The sequence below is a fragment of the Marmota flaviventris genome, chromosome 7 (assembly GCF_047511675.1).
Source record: "Marmota flaviventris isolate mMarFla1 chromosome 7, mMarFla1.hap1, whole genome shotgun sequence".
NCBI classification, from domain to species: domain Eukaryota; kingdom Metazoa; phylum Chordata; class Mammalia; order Rodentia; family Sciuridae; genus Marmota; species Marmota flaviventris.
Window position 1 is genome coordinate 13,310,422 of NC_092504.1, and position 19,802 is coordinate 13,330,223.

At 33.0% G+C, this 19,802-nt stretch overlaps 1 protein-coding gene across 7 annotated transcripts in view; it reads right to left on the reverse strand.

The window, feature by feature from the left end:
• The window catches only part of Lcorl (ligand dependent nuclear receptor corepressor like), a 140,112-nt gene that overhangs the window by 98,999 nt on the left and 21,311 nt on the right, over positions 1-19,802 (reverse strand). For all 7 annotated transcript variants that reach the window (XM_027939213.2, XM_027939206.2, XM_071614184.1 and 4 more), the window contains exons 2-4: positions 15,518-15,583; positions 1,392-1,471; positions 324-453 (exon numbers count right to left, since the gene is read on the reverse strand). In XM_027939213.2, coding sequence (XP_027795014.1) covers positions 324-453; positions 1,392-1,471; positions 15,518-15,583 — 276 coding nt within the window. The remainder of the gene's footprint in view (positions 1-323; positions 454-1,391; positions 1,472-15,517; positions 15,584-19,802) is intronic.

Genomic DNA, 19,802 nt, shown 5'->3' on the forward strand with positions numbered 1-19,802 from the left:
TTGCAATATAATATATGTATAATTTATTGAACATCCAAACTAAGGAAAACCAAAAGCATAAAAAAAGTGTTTTTAAAAGGTTCCTCTAACAGAGAAGAATGTATGATAAAGTCAGGAAGAGATGTGAGAATACCAGAAAGAAATGCTTAATATAAGATTAGCACTAAGGAAGATTAAGAATCCTATTATCCCTAAAAATATGAAGAAAAAGGGTAAAGAAATGATTTAGAGAACAGGAATTGACATAAAAAATGACTGTGAGAAAAATTCAAACATTTTAGAACTCTATTGCAAATTTAAATGACAAAATATACCAATATTACCTTTCTTTCGAAAGAGTGCATTTAGGTAATTTTCTGCTTGGCATTCAATCTTATCAGTGTTGGACTGGCCCTGAGATGATAGCTCCTCCGTTGGTGTTGACTGTGAAGAATCAAGAGATGGTATACAATCCTAAGATTACAAGAAAAACAACATACTAAATTACTTTTATTAAAACATCGAATTCCATTAAAAATGGCAAAAAAATTTCTCTAAATGTTAAATTGTTCTAATTTATGCATATTAACTTATATAAAAAAAAAACATAAAAAATTCAGGTCACGAGTTAGGAAAAAGGAAATTTATCTGATAGAGGGCCCAAACAGCTATTCCTTAGCAAAAATAAATTAAAAAAAAAAGAGAGAGCAGACACAATAGAAAATGTTACAAATAAATTAACTATATGGCATACCAGCAAGCTAATCCAAAGAGGTTTTTTTTTTCTTTCTATTTAAAACAACACAACAGATATGTTTACCCACTAATCTGAACAAAGTCAGTACAAATTTTCTTCTGAGTCCTTCTCATAAAAATAGATAGGAGTCATGATTTCTACCATCCAAGAAGAAGTAGATTGTATGGTTTATGTTCTGGATATAGCAGACACTGACATATTTCAACATTTACCCAGGAAATATTTATGACAGCCAAAAGACTTCAGAAGTGAGTGAAAGGCTAAAAGATAGTAGCAGCATATCATCTCCTAACTATTGATTCCTAAAAAAATTATCCTGTAGGGTGACTGTAGGGTGGCCTCAGACCCAACTAGGCTTTCATGCTTATCCTTCTATACCTAACTAACAAAATGACCTGAAGTGAATTTCATGAGTCAGAGAATAATAAGGGAAAAAATGTGAAATAAGTCAAAGATAAATTTTCTAGGATTTTTCACCTGCAAAGCTAAACTAAATATTGGACTTTCAACATAAGACTTTAAAATATTCTTTTCATTTAGTAAAATTGTTTTATAACTTTTACCACCTAACATTTTTTCAGAAGAAATTAAGTTAAAAGAAGCATGTTATAATTGTGTAATTAATTTACAAATAATTTATGGCACTATAACTTACACTGACTGCTTCTCTCTGTAGGTTACAAAATGAGCATTTTTCATCCATAGACCAGTCAGTCAGCTCTTCTGGTTCACAGTCTTTAAAAGAGGAAAAATATTCATTAAAATACATTAATCTTATTAAAATCAATAAAATTACCACTCTCCACAGCAATGGCAAGAAAAAAAGACAAGAAAAATTTAAAAATAAACAAGAAATATAAACACCTAACTAGTAATAGTTAAGGGAGAAGGCCTAACTTCAAAATTGAACTATGATATCGAGAAAGAAATAATCAGAGGCCAGAAAGAGAATAATTTTACACTCTATTTTTTTAATATTTATTTTTTAGTTGTAATTGTACACAATACCTTTATTTTATTTATTCATCTTTTTGCTAAGGTTCGAACCCAAAGGCCTTGCATGTGCTAGGAAAGTACTCTAACACGAGTCACAACCCCAGCCCTAATTTTACACTCTTTAAAAACAAAATAGCAAGAACAGTGAGTTATGTCATCATAAATTAACAAATTTCCTACAATAGGGTTTTTTTGGGGGGGTGGGTACCAGGGATTCAACCCAGGGGCGCTTAACCACTGAGCCACATCCCCAGCCTTTCTTTATATTTTAATTAAAAACAAAGTCTCACTGAGTCGCTAAGTGCCTCCATAATTTGCTGAGGCTAGCTTTGAACTTGTGATCTTCCTGCCTTAGCCTCCCAAGTTGCTGAGATTACAGAGGTGAGCCACCATGCTGGCTCATACAATAGGGTTTTAAGTATCACGGAACATTTTCAAAGACTCAATTTATCACTGTTCATTAATTTTACTTTTATTGGGCTGGGGTTGTGGCTCAGCAGTAGAGTGCTTGCCTAGCACATTCAAGGCCCTGGGTTCGATCCTCAGCACCACATGAAAATAAAGAATATAAAAGTATTGTGTACAACTATTTAAATTTTTTTTTTTACTTTTATTTTCCCTAAGAAAGAAACCAGAACAAAAATGGAGACATGGGGAAGAAAGGAATAGATTGTGTGCAACATACAATAGAGAAATAGAAGGAAGTCAAAGTTCACAGATTTGAGACAATGAAATGATGCCTAAAAAAACAAGTACCAAGCCACAGCTCAAAAATCACATCAGATATCTGTGATATTTTTGAAGACTTTATTATAAGATAGTAAAAAAATCAGTTAAACAAATAAGGCATATTATTCAATACAAAATGTGTTTTTTCAGAAGGCTACTCCTTATAATCCAATGGTTGAACCGCTGGTTGAAATATATTAAAAAGTTTATGAAAAACAAAAATATTTTCTACTCAAGAAATTTGATGAAAGTATAATACCACTCTAACTATATTTAGAAGAGACACTGATTTTCAAAATTAACCTTGCAGTAGACTAGCCCTCCATTTTTTCCCCAAATAAATTCAACAAAATTTTTATTGTCTGAGGCAGTTACATGGCAATTAATCTGAAAAACCTTGATATGCTACAGAAATTTCTCATTGTTTTGAATACACTATGATACTGAATAAAGTACAGAGAAATAGATTACTTTTTTGAGAATGATAATGAATAAATACTAGTAAGAACCAGCCCCTATGACCCTGCCCCCAACACCAATCCAAATACAGAAATAGAAGATAATAGGTTGGAAGTAGTATAGGGTAGTAATCTCTCCCTTTGATTTCCACAGTGGTCAACAAATAGTAATATTTACATAAATGTGGAAAGGGTAAGAAATGGTTATGGCCCAGAATAATGTAATAAAAAAGATAACTAGATTTGAAGTCTCTGAAAATCTGGGATGAAAACACTTTTGTAAATAGTTGTGACCTTTTTAAACCACAAAAGTATTTTGTTTTAATTGCCTTATGTGTAAAATGAGAAAATGTGTAAAATCACCTAACTCATTTGTAAATCAATTGAAGAAAAGTATGAAAATGTTATCAAGTATAAAACATCACACAAAGGCTAGTCTTTAATGACTTTAAGACAATTGTCAATTGAAGGAAAAAACATGCAGAGAATACATCATTTATTTTTAGTTTTTTTTTTTTTAATAGGACTACTTCAAGGTAACACTAATTAAAACAAATACCTACACAGTTAAATAAAGTGGCACTGAATAATCAATTGACGAAATAAAAGCCATTAAAATTTGCAAAATTCAAAAATTTACAGGATTACTTACAAATATTTAATAATTACTCTTTGATAGTAATTTTTTATTTTCAGCCCAAATAAATGGTGATGAGATACATTTTTTCTATACGGGAAAGTAGATTTGAAAAATCAACTATAGACCAGATAGTTCCTCTCCTAAGACTATCTTCTCATGTCATTAAAAATAAAATACATATTAATTATATCTCAGAGACTGACAGTACATCACATATTTCTAATATAAGTTAACTTCCATTTTGAAATGTTAATACATGTAGGCATAAGCTCAAAAGATATTACATAATGTACTTTATAAAAAAGAAATGATGTAAATGACTGACAAAGATCAATCTTTCCATCTTTCCTTGTAACTGGGTATGCCTCAAATCAATTAATAGTCCATCTCCAATCATATTATCTAATCTACAGAAAGTTAACAGACTAAAATGAGAGAAACTTGGTACTGAAACAAGAGCTTTTCTACATGTTAGATGTGACCTCAGACAAGTAAAACTTATACATATTTGCAAAATGAGAATAATATTACAGCTGTAGTAAATATTAAAACACCTAAATCCAAAATGTTACTTTCATTTTCTTCTAAACAATCTTACTTTTTAAAAATTTGTCATTACTATTCATTCATAGGATATAAATTTAGACTTCCCAAGGGGAAAGTCCAATGAAAAGTCGCGGGAGGTGGGGGATGTGAGCTAGACTTTTCATGAATATTATCAAACACTGGGGGTAAATATGATTTTATGGAAAAGGCTAAACAGTGGATAGCACCATTAAAAATAATTTTTCATTATGAAACAAGATACTATATTGAAAAGTAGAAAAGAAAAAAGAAAAATTGCAATACCATCATGCAGAAATAATTGACATTTACTATATTTCCACTCAGTTTATATTCCAGGCTTTTTAAAAAATTAGGATCACCTGGTTCTTTGAAAAGAAATTGATAACTCTCTAGCTAGATATATTAGGGAAAAACTCAAATTTTTAATATCAGAAAAAATGAACCATCACTACTGATTCTGCAGATTTAAAATAAAGAAAAATTGTGAATAATTCATAAAATCTCTTACAAAGTTAATAAATTTTAGGTGAAATGGCCTAATTCCTCAACAGGTATAAGTTACCAAAAGTATAAACAGAAAAACTCAAAAGACCCTCATCTATTAAAGTAATTAAGTCAATAATTAAATACTTTCTAAACCAGAAGCACCAGCTCAGATGTTTCCTTTCCCTATAATCTCTTCCATAAAACAAAAAGCAGAGGAATTATTACCTTACTTGTTCTATGATTCCATCATTACCTATGGATAATTCCATCATTACATCTCACCCAAGAAGATATACAGATGGCAAATATGTATGTAGAAAAAAAAACCTTAATACTAAAGAGATCAATAGGGCGTTATAAAATTATATAAGACAACAACATACTACTACATCCCTATTATACAGGTTAAGTTAAAATTCAAATCAATGACCACATCAAATGCTAGTGGAGATGTGGAACAATAGGAAACTTCATTCACTGCTGGTGGGAATTTAAATGACACAGCTGTTTTTCAAGATACTCTGGCAGTTTCTAACAAACCTAAACATGGTCTCTCTACAATCTTACAATGATGCTCCTAGGAATTTACCAAAAATGAGTTAAAAATTTTTGTCTCTCATAAAATACTTGTTGCCTGTATTCTTCATAATTGCCATCTGACCATAGTGAGATGAAGTCTTAGTTTTGATTTGCATTTCTCTAATTGCTAGAGATGTTGAATACTTTTTATATATTTGTTGATCAATTATATTTCTTCTTCTGTGAAGTGTCTGTTCGGTTCCTTAGTCCATTTATTGATTGGGTTATTTGATTTTTTGGTTTTAAGTTTTTTGAATTCTTTATATAGCCTAGAGATTAATGCTTTATCGGAGGTACATGTGGTAAAGATTTTCTCCCAATCTGTAGGCTCTCTCTTCACATTATTGTTTCCTCTGCTAAGAAGAAGCTTTTTAGTTGGGATCCATCCCATTTATTAATTCTTGATTCTACTTCTTGTGCTTTAGGAGTCTTGTTAAGGAAGTCAGATTCTAGGCCAACAAGGTGAAGAGTTGGGCCTCTTTTTTCTTCTATTAGGTGCAGGGTCTCTGTTCTAGTGCCTAAGTCTTTGATCCACTTTGAGTTGATTTTTGTGCAGGGTGAGAGACTGAGATTTATTTTCATTTTGCTACATACGAATTTCCAGTTTTACCAGCACCATTTGTTGAATAGGCTATCTTTTCTCCAGTGAATGTTTTTGGCACCCTTGTCTGGTATGAGATAACCATATTTATGTGGGTTTTTCTCTGTATCCTCTATTCTGTACCATTGGTCGACAAGTCTATTTTGGTGCCAATATCATGCCATTTTTGTTACTATACCTCTGCAAATTGGTGCAAGCACTATGGAAAGCAGTATGGAGATTCCTCAGAAAACTGGGAATGGAACCACCATTTAACCCAGCTATACCAAAGGACTTAAAATCAGCATACAATAGTGATGCAGCCATGTCAATTTTTATTTCAGCTCAATTCACAATAGCTAAACTATGGAACCAACCTAGGTGTCCCTCAATAGATAAATGGATAAAGAAAATGTGGTATATATACTCAATGGAATATTACTCAGCTTTAAAGAACAGTAAAATTATGGCATTTGCCAGTAAATGGCTGGAGTTGGAAAATATCATGCTAAGTGAAATAAGCCAATCCCACAAAACCAAAGGCTGAATGTTTTCTCTACTATGCAGACACTAATTCACAATAAGGCAGGGGCAGGCACTAGGGAAGAACAGTGTTACCCTTAGATTAGGTAGAGAGAAGTGATGGGAAGAAAGTAGAATGAAACAGACATCATTACTGTATGTATATATGTGACGACATGACCAATATGATTCTGCAACATGTATACTCAGAAAAATGAAATTATATCCCATCTATGTATGATATATCAAAGTGCATAAATGCATTCTACTGTCTTGTATAACTAATTAAAACAAATAAAAATAACTTATATATGAACATTTAAGAGAAGCTTTTATTCATAATTACCAACACTTGAAAGTGACCAAATATCTGTGAACAGGAGAATGGATAAGCAAACTGTGGTATATACGCATAAGGCAAGTATTATTCAGCAATGAAGAGAAAACTGCTACTGAGCCACAAAAAGACAGAGACCCTTAAATACACACTACTAAGTAAAAGAAGCAAATCTGGGAAAGCAATATACTTTATCATCCCAAATGTATGACATTATAGAAAAGTCAAAGCTTTAGAGACAGTAAAAAGATCCACTGTTTTGCTCAGGTTGAGAGAGAAAGGGAAGGAATGAACAGTATAATACAAGAGATTTTTAGAGTTGTGATACCACTGGATATCATACCATAATGGTGGACATATGATACTGTATACTGGAAAAACTCACAGCTGTACAACACACAAAAAACGAGCCTAATGTAGATTTTGGACTTTTGGTAATGATAAGGTATCAATATTGGCTCAACAAAAGATATTAATATAGGAGCTATATATGGGAACTCTGTACTTTATGCTCAATTATATTTATAAATGTAAAACTGCTCTAAATACATTAATTTAAAGTTGAAATCATAGGGGTTGGGTTTGTGGCTCAGCAGTAGTGCACTTGCCTGGCATGTGAGACACTGGGTTCAATTCTCAGCACCACGTATAAATAAATAAAATAAAGGTCTATCAACAACTACAAAAAAAATTGGAATCATATTATATAGTTAGGCTTATTTATCACAAATATTTACGATGTTCAAATGTACTTCTAAATAATTTTGAACAGGTAAGTTCAGTCCATCAAAGTATTATAATTTATAATTATAATATCCTATTGCTGAATATTTAAGCATGGTTCTCTAATTGTGGTACTACAAACACTATGATAATTAGATTAAGTCTTTACCTCATATAAGTATGCATCCATAGCTACATATGTGATTAAAGCTGATATAATTTATATAGCTAACAATAAAACAGTATTAAATCTCCGATTTTAGTTATATAATACAATAATTAATTCACATTAGAAAACTACTGGCAGCCCTCTTCCGCAAGAGAAGAAACTGGTCTAAATAAGACTTCAGAAAGGATTAAGCATGACAGAAAATAAGAACAAATTTTTGCTTTACAAGTCCGATGTGGTCTGAAGTTTTCTTTCTTTGATGTTCTTTGCCTGATTTTGGAATCAAGGTGATACTGGCCTCTTAGAATGAGTTTGGAAATGATCCCTCTTTTTCTATTTTATGAAATAATTTGAAGAGTACAGGTATTAGTTCTCATTAAAGGTCTTATAGAATTCAGATGTGTATCCATCTGGTCCTGAGTTTTTCTTGGTTGGTAGGCTTCTGATGGCATCTTCTATTTCATTACTTGAAATTGATCTGTTTAAATTGTGTATATCATCCTGATTCAATTTGGGCAAATCATAAGACTCTACAAATTTGTCAATGCCTTCAATATTTTATATTTTATTAGAGCACAAGTTTTCAAAATAACTTCTAATTATCTTCTGTATTTCTGTAGTGTCTGCTGTGATATTTCCTTTTTCATCATGTATGTTAGTAATTTGAGTTTTCTCCCTCCTTCTCTTCATTAGCAATAAATGGGCCAAGGAACTGAACAGACACTTCTCAGAAGATGATATACAATCAATCAACAAATATATGAAAAAATGTTCAACATCTCTAGCAATTAGAGAAATACAAATCAAAACTACTCTTAAGATTTCATCTCCTCCAGTAGGAATGGCAGCTATTAAGAATAGAAACAATAAGTGTTGGCAAGGATGTGGGAGGAAAAGGCACACTCATACATTGCTGGTGGGACTGCAAATTGGTGCAGCCAATAATGGAAAGCATTATGGAAATTTCTTGGAAATGGAACCACCATTTGACCCAGCTATCCCACTACTCAGTCTATACCAAAGGACTTAAAAACAGCATACTGCAAGGACACAGCCACATCAATATTTGTAGCAGCACAACTCACAATAGCTAAACTGTGGAACCAACCTATAAGTTAAATTAGCAAATCCCAAAAAAACAAGTGTGGAATGTTTTCTGATATAAGGATGCTGATTCATAATGGGGTTGGTGGGGGGCATGGGAGGATTAGACAAACTCTAGATAGAGCAAAGGGGAGGGAGGGAAGGGTGAGGGAATGGGGGTAGGAAAGAGTGAAATGAGATGAACATTGTTAGCCTAAGAACATGTATGAAGACACGAATGGTGTGACTCTACTTTGTATACAACCAGAGATATGAAAAATTGTGCTCTAATGTATAATATGAATTGTAATGCATCCTGCTGTCATATATAGTGAATTAGAATTAAAAATTTTAAAAAAATTTAAAAAGTCTTATGTGGCAGAAGAAGTGCATTTAAGGCAGATGGAGAAAGATAAGCACAAATAACTCTCCTTCCAAAAAAAAAAAAAAAAAAAAAAGCATGAGAGAGGATATAAAGTGCAACTCTTCTGGAAATAATAAATATGTGAAGTTTATGACATTCAAAGTTTCTTCCGAGACCTCAGTCCACAAATGAGAAAACAGTTATGCTTTCTTCAGAAGGGTGAGTCATGAGACAAACCAAAGAGAGAAAACTAGAACTTCTGCTTTGTTTCCAACAAATTCACAACTAGCAGAAATCAAAAACCTCTTTCAAAGACCATTTAATCTGGAGGTGGTTGTGAACTGAATTCAAGAATTAAAATGTAAACTTCTCAAAAGAATAGTATGTACGATATAAATGTCTCCAACTTCAAAACACAGTGTGCCAAAGTTGATTTTTAATGTAGAAGGATTAAATTTGGAATGTTTTTCTAAAGAGATTTGAAACTAAAAGTCTGTTTAATTTATATGTATCCTAAAACTATGCATTTAATCTCATAATTAAAAGTAATTTATAGGAATATACAAAAATTTTTTGCTACCCAATTTATTTGGCTCCTGTGTTGCTAACAGTAGTAACAGCTCAGATCTCTAATGATATATCTAAAAGCATATATTAGTTCACTTGATTTCTGCATACAGATTTTGTTTAGTGAGAAATGCCCGTCTTTTAGTGAATCTAGCAAACCATTTTTAATAATGGTAACAAAAAATGAAGCACCTTTATTTAGAAGAGAATTAGAAGCCAAGCTGTCTTAGAGATGTTTAGATGTTTGGAGGTATCTGTAATAAGAGTTTCTACATGCTTGCTTTTTTAGTTTGTTTGTTTTGTGGTACTGGGTTGAAATTAGGACCTCATGCATGCAAGGCAAACACTCTACCACTGAGTTCCACCAGTCTCCAGCCATCCACAGGCCGTGTGTGTGAGTTATGCACATCTGAGCTGTATGGGAGGATTGGTCTGGCACTGCATGCTGATTGGGCTGTGCAATGTTAAGTGCACCTTTCCTCTAGCTCTGCCTGTGATCCCACACAGCACTTGAGATGGGTGTGACTTGCCAAGATGTCAATCAATCTGCTGACCACAAGACAGCACAAAGCAAGACTCCATCTTTTGAAACCCTATCCCCTGGCCCTATTGGGGGAAAAACATTCCATCAAAGCTCCATTGTGTGCCCCCCCCCAATAAAATAAAGAGATTCTGGGTGCACACTCTCTTTCCAGCAATGTCTGGCATGGAAGCTGACCCTTAAGTTCAGAGCCACCCTATCCTCGATCTTAGAAACTCATGTCTGTGTTTTGCATGATTTCTTCGCCGTTTTCTTAGTTTAATGCTGCAGACAGCTCCTTTGAACCCAGCTCATCTCGTCGGCTGAGCCAGCTGGCAGGATCCACCCCCAGCCCCTATATGCTTTCTGAAGAGGCTTTATACTTTCATAACACTAATTTAATTTTCCCTCAAAAAGAAAGCATAGGGCTAGGGTTGTGGCTCAGTGGTAGACCACTTGCCTAGAATGTGTGACGCACTGAATTTGATTCTCAGCACCACATATAAAAGATTCATCAACATCTAAAACAATATTTAAAAAAAAAAGCCTGACCTTGTCCTTGCACGCTTATAGATTTTACTGTAATTAACATCTCACTCTTTGGTCATCAAACTATGATTACAAACTTCTTTTAATTCAAGAAAAGGGAGAAAGAATTTACGTAAGGCACCTGAAGAAACAAAAAAAGACAAAAAAAAAGTACAAAACACATTTCAATTAAAAGTATAAGTGAAATGAGATTACAGACATTTAATTAAATCAATTAATTATAAAACTTACACAATGAAATCCCATTCAGTCACCAAACATTATGATCCAGAATTTTATATATCCAAATGATATACTAGTGAACACACACAAGAGGCACAAAAATATATACATTGTGTATATATATTTATACTAAAATGGTAACAGAGGTTTTCCTTGGATAGTAGGATTTGAGTAACTTCTTTCTAGTTTATCTCATTTTTAAAAATGCATATGTGTTATTTATAACACAAAGAAATAATAATCTACAGGGTTGGGAGTACAGCTGAGTGGTAGAGCACCTGTGCAGGATCATGCAGGAGGCTGTGGGTTCAATCCCCAGCAGTGCAAATCATCACCATCATCATCAACAACAACAACAACATCATCATCCTCTTCAAAAAATAAAATACAGGAATTTATTTCCTTAGAACATTTTGCCCTTTGTATAATAAACTAATTTCTTAAGGAGCATAAACGTGTAAACCTGCATACACACACACACAATACATAGCTATATAAACAAAGAGATCAAACTGGGAGAAGCAAAAGGCTAGGGTCACAAGTTATAATCTGGGTTCCCAGGCAAGAAAGGAAAGCTGAAGAAATGTCATGCAGAGGTTAAGTTCTTGATACTTTAAATTTTTCCTTTGTTCATTCATAAGCTCAATGGAAAAACTGATGCAACTATAATTAATTAGCAGTACTTGTATTAAAAATATTTAAGTCAGTGTAAAACTATACTAAAATAATAAATAATTAAAATTTAAAAATTTTAAAGCAAACTTTCTGTAATGGTTAATTTGAATTGTCAGCTTGACTGGTTTAAGAAATGCCAAGGATTAAGAGGCTTATGGGTGTGTCAATGATGTTGTTTCTAGGAATGATTGGCATGTGGGATAGCCAACTGAAATGGAGACACTCCCTGAGCATGGGCAGCACTATCCAATAAGATGATGACCTGGATGGAATACAAGTTGGAAGACCAAAGAAACAGCACAGATGCAAGCTTCCATTCTTCTTGCTGCTGCGATGGATCATCTGAGGATGTTGGACTCTCGCTTCTTCACTCTTCCAAAGCAGACTCTGCCAGTGATTTCCCCAGAAGCCTTTAGTCTCAACTAGCACCATTGATCCCTCTTGTTCTGGAGCTTCAGCCTCTTGGACTGTGCAGCTACTGGTTTTTCCAGCTCTGCAGCCTGAAGATGGCCACTGTGGACTATCCAGTTTCTGGTCATGTAAGCCAACCTAATAAGTCCCCTTTTTATAATTATACTTCCTGTTGATTCTTTTCCTCTAGAGAACCCCGATTCCTACACTCTCCTTAGCGATAACAATGATAAAACACTAGAACACACACATTTTGGAGTTTTCCATCCTTAAAATCATGTTCTACAAAGATAATTAATTCTTCTGATTGAAGATTAGTGGTTGGTACAGTTATCTTTCATATATATACTTTCAACTCTGGGACTCTGACTGAGGAGAAAATTTTTATACATATCACCACTGTATTACTCTCTTAACTTGGCAGAAGAGAAAAGGACCCTTAAAGATACAAGATATCAATTACAACGGAAAGTAACAAAGTTAACACATAAAACTGACCAGATACAATACCTAAAAATAATTCAATCAAAATAAAAGCAGGTAACCTATACTGATACTACTCATTTTGTAAATGAATTGTACTATAAAATTCCAGATGTCTACAAAAATGTTTTCTCCTACTGCCCCACATTTTCAAGTAAGCAATAAGACAGCTAATCTACCGTATCACAGCAACTATATCACAATTATATAAAAAATTTCCACCAGTATTTACTGAGTTTTTGGAAGACTAGGCTACAACAAATAACAAACAGTATTACATAAATATAAAACTGAACACACAGGCAATATTTCTCAAAGTGGCAATTTGATTTCCAGGCTGTTTATATTATGTGGAACAGGAGATAACAGTACAAACCATTGCTGTACAGCAACCAGGGGCCAAAGAGCTGCGGTGAGTCTTTCAAACACTTCTGAGCACTGATTAGTTGCCAGGAATACAAAGTTGTATATCATGTCCCTGATCTCAAGATTTAAAGACCTGAAAGTCCTTAAAGCCATGGGTAGTACACCTAGGATAATTAACAAGTACTTTAAAAACTAGTTGGTACAGACTGAAAAACTGCTATGTCCTTACATACCTATAAGACCCCATCCCTATCCCAAGGTTAGTTTAATAAAACAGGGTTATATGTGAATCAACTTATTGTATATTTGAAACCTCCAATAAAATTAAGAAATCCTTTTTGTTCTATAATTTTATAAAATTGGGTAAAGTTCATCTGAGAGTCAACACTGTTCTGTAATACACAATATGAGGAATATCAGTAAAAAATGATACTCGATGAAAAAATATATAAGGCTTTTAATTTACTATCTATGAATAAGTTAGGAAAGGTAATTTGTAACATCATTAAAATGAAAGTACATTACATAAAGAGAGCTATATACCTCTCTTTCTAATAAATTTTAACAGGAAAAATAACGTTTTTTTTTTAAGAAGTTTCTTTTTTAAACAATTTTTTTTTTCTAAATTGTATGTGGACACAATACCTTTTTATTTATTTATTTTTATGTGGTGCTGAGGATCAAACCCAGTGCCTCACAGGTATTAGGCAAGTACTCTACCACTGAGCTATGCCTCCAGCCCCAAAAAGTTTCATATTTTTTAAATTATATAATACTTGTTTGATATTAAAGAAAAAACATATCGAAACAAAAACTATCCACAATGCATACTTCAAATATAATCATACGAACCTTTTAGTGACTTTTTTTCCTAGAACATTTTCAATAAAACATATATACTTTTCCTTTTTTTTTAACAAAAATAGAACGAATCAATATATACAAAGCAATTTAATTTCATCAACCTAACAATCCATGCATATCATATCATTCATTACAAAATTCAACAATATAACTCTCAATGGATGCAGATATCCCAATTATAGAGATAAAATAATTTATTAAACAGTCCCTACACTTTTAAATACATAATATTAAGAAAAAGGTAGAAACAACCTTGGAAGGACTGTTATGGGCAAGACTGTTATGATATGTATAAGAGATAGAGAACGAGCGAGCACGCGAGTGAGCACTAAATAAATTCATGAGCACGCGAATGAACAGTAAATAAATTCATGCAGATATATGCCATCTGCACACTTACTAATTATTTTCTTGAGATTCTTAAAAGTAAAACTACTATGCAGGTATGTATGCTTTTAGGCTTTTGATACTTACTGATATACTGTCTCCTTTAGGAAGGTTATTCTAGATTTATATAGGGGCTCTAAACCATACAAACCCAATCATACCTTGAAAACTCTTATTAGACTTTATGATTAAAAATAATTACTCTCAACTTGATGGTAAACCTTTTTCAATGGAATAAATTGCAATACAATTTGATGGTTATCATATAAAGAAACATCTGGGATCGTAACTTGAGTTTAAAATAATAAATTGTACTCAGATTTTAAAATGAATAAAAGAAATATTAAAGAAATCTTACAAAATTATATAAATAGTAGCAGTAAACAATCAATTTTGGCACTTAAAAAAAGAATATTAGAATGGTTTAAAGACATAAGTTTGAAAACAAAATGGTAACATTAAGATGAAATAAATGCTAGGATTATCCTCTAGATATAACAATTGAGAAGAAAATCAAAATAGGTCATGCCTAATAAGAAATGTATTCCTGTTAAGTTTAAAATCAAATTTGTCTGTTATCAATTATTATCAGCATCATTATAACTAACATTACTGCCAAGGACACTTCTCCCTTGATCAATAACAATAAAGGCTCTGCATATCTTCAAACACTGTGTCAGTGAAGAGCTTTGTCCTTATAGGCTTAACTAACTTTCCCAAACTCAGCAAAAACAACAAAAAAAATAATCTCCTGACTTCTAATCAATAGTCTTTTTCAATTTTTTAAATTTATTCTACTTAGTTGTACATGACAATAAAATGCATTTCAATTCATCATACACAAATGGAGTGCAACATTTCAATTCTCGGATTGTTGTATAGAGACACATCATACATGTACCTAGGGTAATGATGTCCATCTCATTCCACCATCTTTCCTATCCTCAATATTCTTTTGCATAAATTCTTCCAAAGAATGTCTTATTGCAACTCTAGCTCTTCAGATATTAAAAAGAAATGTCCTGACACAAATAGATAAAATGAATGTAGCAATAAACTTAGCTTCAGAGTCTCTAATATTCACAAAAGTTTCAGTACAAAAAATATTAAAAGCACAAATTTTAAAAAATAAAAACTGGGGAGATAGCTTTTTAGAATTTGATATGCCTAGTTGATTTATTTAAATCCTATCCATGAATAAGTTAAGAAAGGTAATTTGTAAAATCATTAAAATGAAAGTAAATTATACTTGGCAAAGACAAACTTCATTTTCAATTTTAATTTAGTGTACCAAAATTTTAAAGACATTAGGATATAATGTAAGATATCATGTATAAAATAATAATGATAATAATAAAGTGTATTTGATAATTTTACTTATTTTATTTAAAAATGCTTTCAAGAGACCATAAAATTGTGTTTAATAAAAAGTTACTAAATAACAATTTTTCATTTGTTAAATGGGGCAGGAGCTTAAATTTTAAAATAAAACTTAAAAAATTACCTTCAAATAAACTGAGGTCTCTTCGTAGCCGTGGTCCATAAAGCCCTTCTAAAATACTCTCAAAACCTGTTTTCAAAGAGAGAAAAGTGTATTAATTACTGGAAAAGCTTTATTTTACAACAGTTAAAAACCATAAGCATATATATATACATATATACGTATACATATATATATACACACATACACACACATATATGTGTGTGTGTGTGTATATATATATATGTGTGTGTGTGTGTGTGTGTATATATATATATATATTTTTTTTTTTTTTTGCTACTAGGGATTGCTACCAGTGAGCAATATCCCAGTCCTCTTATTTTCTTGAGACAAGATCTCACTAAATTGCCAAGACTGGCCTCAAACTTGTAATCCTCCTTCCTCAGCCTCCCTTTTGTATCCACCAGCAATTTATTGATTTAACATATTGTGTTTTTCCCTGTAGTTTAATTAAACTGAACTAGGCAAAAACACGCTTAAGTAATTTCTGAGCATGGCTTTATTTCAGCGTTATTTCTCTCATTCCAGCGTCGGACTCCACTTCCTCCACAACCAAGTCTGACAAACTCATTATGGCTGAGATCCATAATTCAGTAAGTCAAAATTGAAGAAGACAGAAATACAAGAGAAAAATTCTCTGCCTTCAAAAGAAACAACTGAACAGAAGAAACAAGCAGACGAATCCTAAGGAGTCATGCACTGCCAACATGCAGTGTACATTCTACAAGCACTGCCTTCTTACTGTATTTATTTTAGCTCTTTAACTTTGCAAGATACAAAGAAGTTAAATCAAGTTTAAATGACTGTGCTGCCTCTTTTCACATCAAAAAACCAGGGACTACTAACAACAACGAAGGCCTGCCTCTACCATCTGGCTGTCTTATTGTCAGGGAAAGAAAAGAACTTGCATGTTAGTGAAGAAAGAAGTTGGGTGGAAGGAGGGTAAAATCTAGAGTGAGATCCAACCTGGTGCAAGGTGTCCTACAGGCTATAAAATACAGTTTAATCAGACTGCCCTTTTGTTGTTGTTGTTGCTTGGCAGTGTCAAGGACTAGAAATTTCAATGAGATCAAATCAATTTTATTAAATGAAAAGCACATTAGAAGAAACAATTACATTACACTTCAAGACTTCAGATGTCAAGGAATTCTGTGTGGAATGAAAAATTGTGGACCAGAGATATCAGTGTATTGCAGGTGCTCTAAGACTGAATTAAATCAATCGGTAAGTTCTGCATGATGAACTGTCACTGTTATTGGTGGTTATTCTATCCTCTCAAAGTGCTGCTAAGGCTTGAACAGAGCACTTGGAACACATTAAAAGTGGGTGCTTTTTTTGTTTTTTAAGATTTTTAATTTGTTCTTTTAGGTATATATGACAGTAATGTGTATTTTGCCATATTATACATACATGGGGTATAACTTATTCTAACTAGGATCCCATTCTTGCAATTACACATAAGGTGGAGTTACACTGGTTGTGTATTCATACATGAACTTATAGGAAAATTATGTCTGATTCATTCTACTGCTTTCCAGATCCCAACCCCATTCCCTTCCCTTCATTTCCCTTTGTCTAATCCAAGGAATTTCTATTCTCCCCCTCCCCCAACCTTACTGTGTGTTAGCATCCACATATCAGAAAGAACCTTCAACCTTTGGCTTTGGGGGATTGGCTTATTTCACTTAGCATGATAGTCCATTTACCGGCAAATGCCATAAATTTCATTCTTCTTTATGGCTGAGTAATATTCCATTGTGTATACATACCACATTTTCTTTATCCATTCATCTGTTAAAGGGTACCTAGTTTGGTTCCATAGTTCAGCTATTGTGAATTGAGCTGCTGTGAACCCTGATGTGGCTACATCACTGTAGTATGCTGATTATAAGTCCTTTGGGTATATACTGAGGAATAAGATAACTGGGTCAAATGGTGGTTCCATTCCATGTTTTCTGAGAAACCTCCATACTGCTTTCCATAGTGGGAAGTGTACCAATTTGCAGTCCCACCAACAATGTATGAGTGGTACCCTTTTCCCCTAAATGGGTGCTTTGACACTGAGATACACCCCAACCTGGGAAACATCATAAAGAGAAAGTAACTCATTAAAAAGACTCATAACAGTGAAAGAGATATCTATCCCAACAGATGCACAAATCTCAATACAGAAATACAGGAAACATAAGAATAAAAGTGAATAAAACACCTCCAAAAATTTGTAACTCCCAATAACCAATCCACAGATGTCAAAGCGGAGGAAATATCAAACAAAGATTTTTTTAAAGTTGTGGTTAAAATGATCAACAAGTTAAGAGAACTAAGGCATGAACCAAGGAAGATGATATGAAGCTTGAAAGAGTGTTTCAATAAAGAGATAGTATTCTGAAAAAGAACCAAACAAATACTGAAAATTAAAAAAGAAATCTGTATGTAAAATGAAAAATTCAGTGGAGAGTGTTGCCAATACACTAGATCAAACAAAAGAAAGAATATTAAGGTCAAAGACATGGTGGATGAATTAGAACTCTAAGCTTTTTACAAAAAAAGAAAAAGAAAAAATATAATATATTAGAGCTCTGGGAAGAAGAGGAGATACAGATTAATGGAACAGAAACCTTATTCAATAAAATAACTGCAGAATTTTTCCCTAATCCTTGAAATAAGTTGGACAGGCAGTTACTGGAGGCATTAAGAACTCCAAATAGATATGACCAAAAAGAACTACTCTCTGAAAGTGAAATACCAAAATTCAGAACTAAAAATTTTACTTTTATCTGCTTACATATTCTTATTTTTAAAAATCTTTTTGTGGGGATTGGACCCTGTGGTGCTCTTCAACAGAGCTACATCCCTAGTCCTTTTTATTTTAAGAGAGGGCCTTGCTATGTTGCTCAGGCTGGCCTCAAACTTGCTATCCTCCTACCTCAGCCTCCCAAGTAGCTAGGAGGTGATCATTAGGTGATCACTCAAGACATATGCACCTGGCAAGAAAAAATTTTAAAAGCTGCAAGAGATAAATACCAAGTCACTTATAAAGGCAAACCAATCAGAATAACAGCAGATTTCTTAGTATAAACTCTAAAAGGCAAGAAGGGCAAGGAATAATGTATTTCAAGCCCTGAAAGAAAACAACTGCCAACCTGCATGACAACATACAGCAAAATGATCCATCTGAACCAAAAGGGAAATAAATACCTTCCAACAAAAACCATAATCTAATGGAATTCACGACCACTAAGATAGAAGCAGAAGATACTTAAGGGACTCCTACACAGAGAAGATGATAAAAATAACCAAGACAGCTCAGGAAAAGAGAAAATCTCATTAGCAGAGTACATAAGCAAATGAGAATCATGAGCAAACATTAAAATAAAATGATAGGAAACAAAACATACCTCTTTGGGTTATTCCTGAATGTAAAAGTCCTTTAATCTCAATGAAAGACATAGACCGGCAGACTGGATTAAAAAACGAGATTCAAGCGTATGTTGTCTCCAAAAAAGGCATCTCGCTGGCAAAAACACTCACAGACTTAAAGCAAAAGGACGGGAAAATGACATTCCATATAAATGGAAACCAAAAGCAAAAAGGAGTAACTATTCTCATATCCAACAAAACTGACTTCAAGCCCAGAGTCAAAGAGGCAAAGATCACCACATATTGATACTATGTAATTTACAAGAAAGTGCATGAACTGAAGAACATGGAGCATGTTAAGCAAAATAAGCTACAGACAAGTATAATATGTTTTATCTCACATACAGAAGCTAGAGGGGGTAAAAAAGATGTCATGAAAATAGAAGGGAGACCATTAGGTAGAAAAACGGGATCAGGGAGAGGGTGAAAAGGAAGGTAAGCATGTACAAATATTTCACTATCTCTACCGGAACCTACTAATCTGTATAATTAATAGCAACACTAAAAAATAATTTTAAGATGTGAGTGGTGGCATACATCTATAGTACCAGCAAATCAGGAGACTGAGACAGAAAGGTTGCCTTTTAAACTTTAAAAAAAAAAAAAAAAAAAAAGCCTCTATTGGCAAATATTTGACTATGTACCCTCACTATCTCTATCTATATGTTAAAACACAACAAAAAAGGGAATAAAAATGAAATTTAAAAGTTTTAAACGTATTTATATTGTTTAAGTCTTCTTAATAATCATTAGGTGATCACTCAAGACATATGTATTATTCACTTATTGCTTCATAACAAAAGACCACAAACCTAGGGCCTTAGAACAATACAAATAAAGGTACAGTTAGAATGTTGACCAGGCTGCA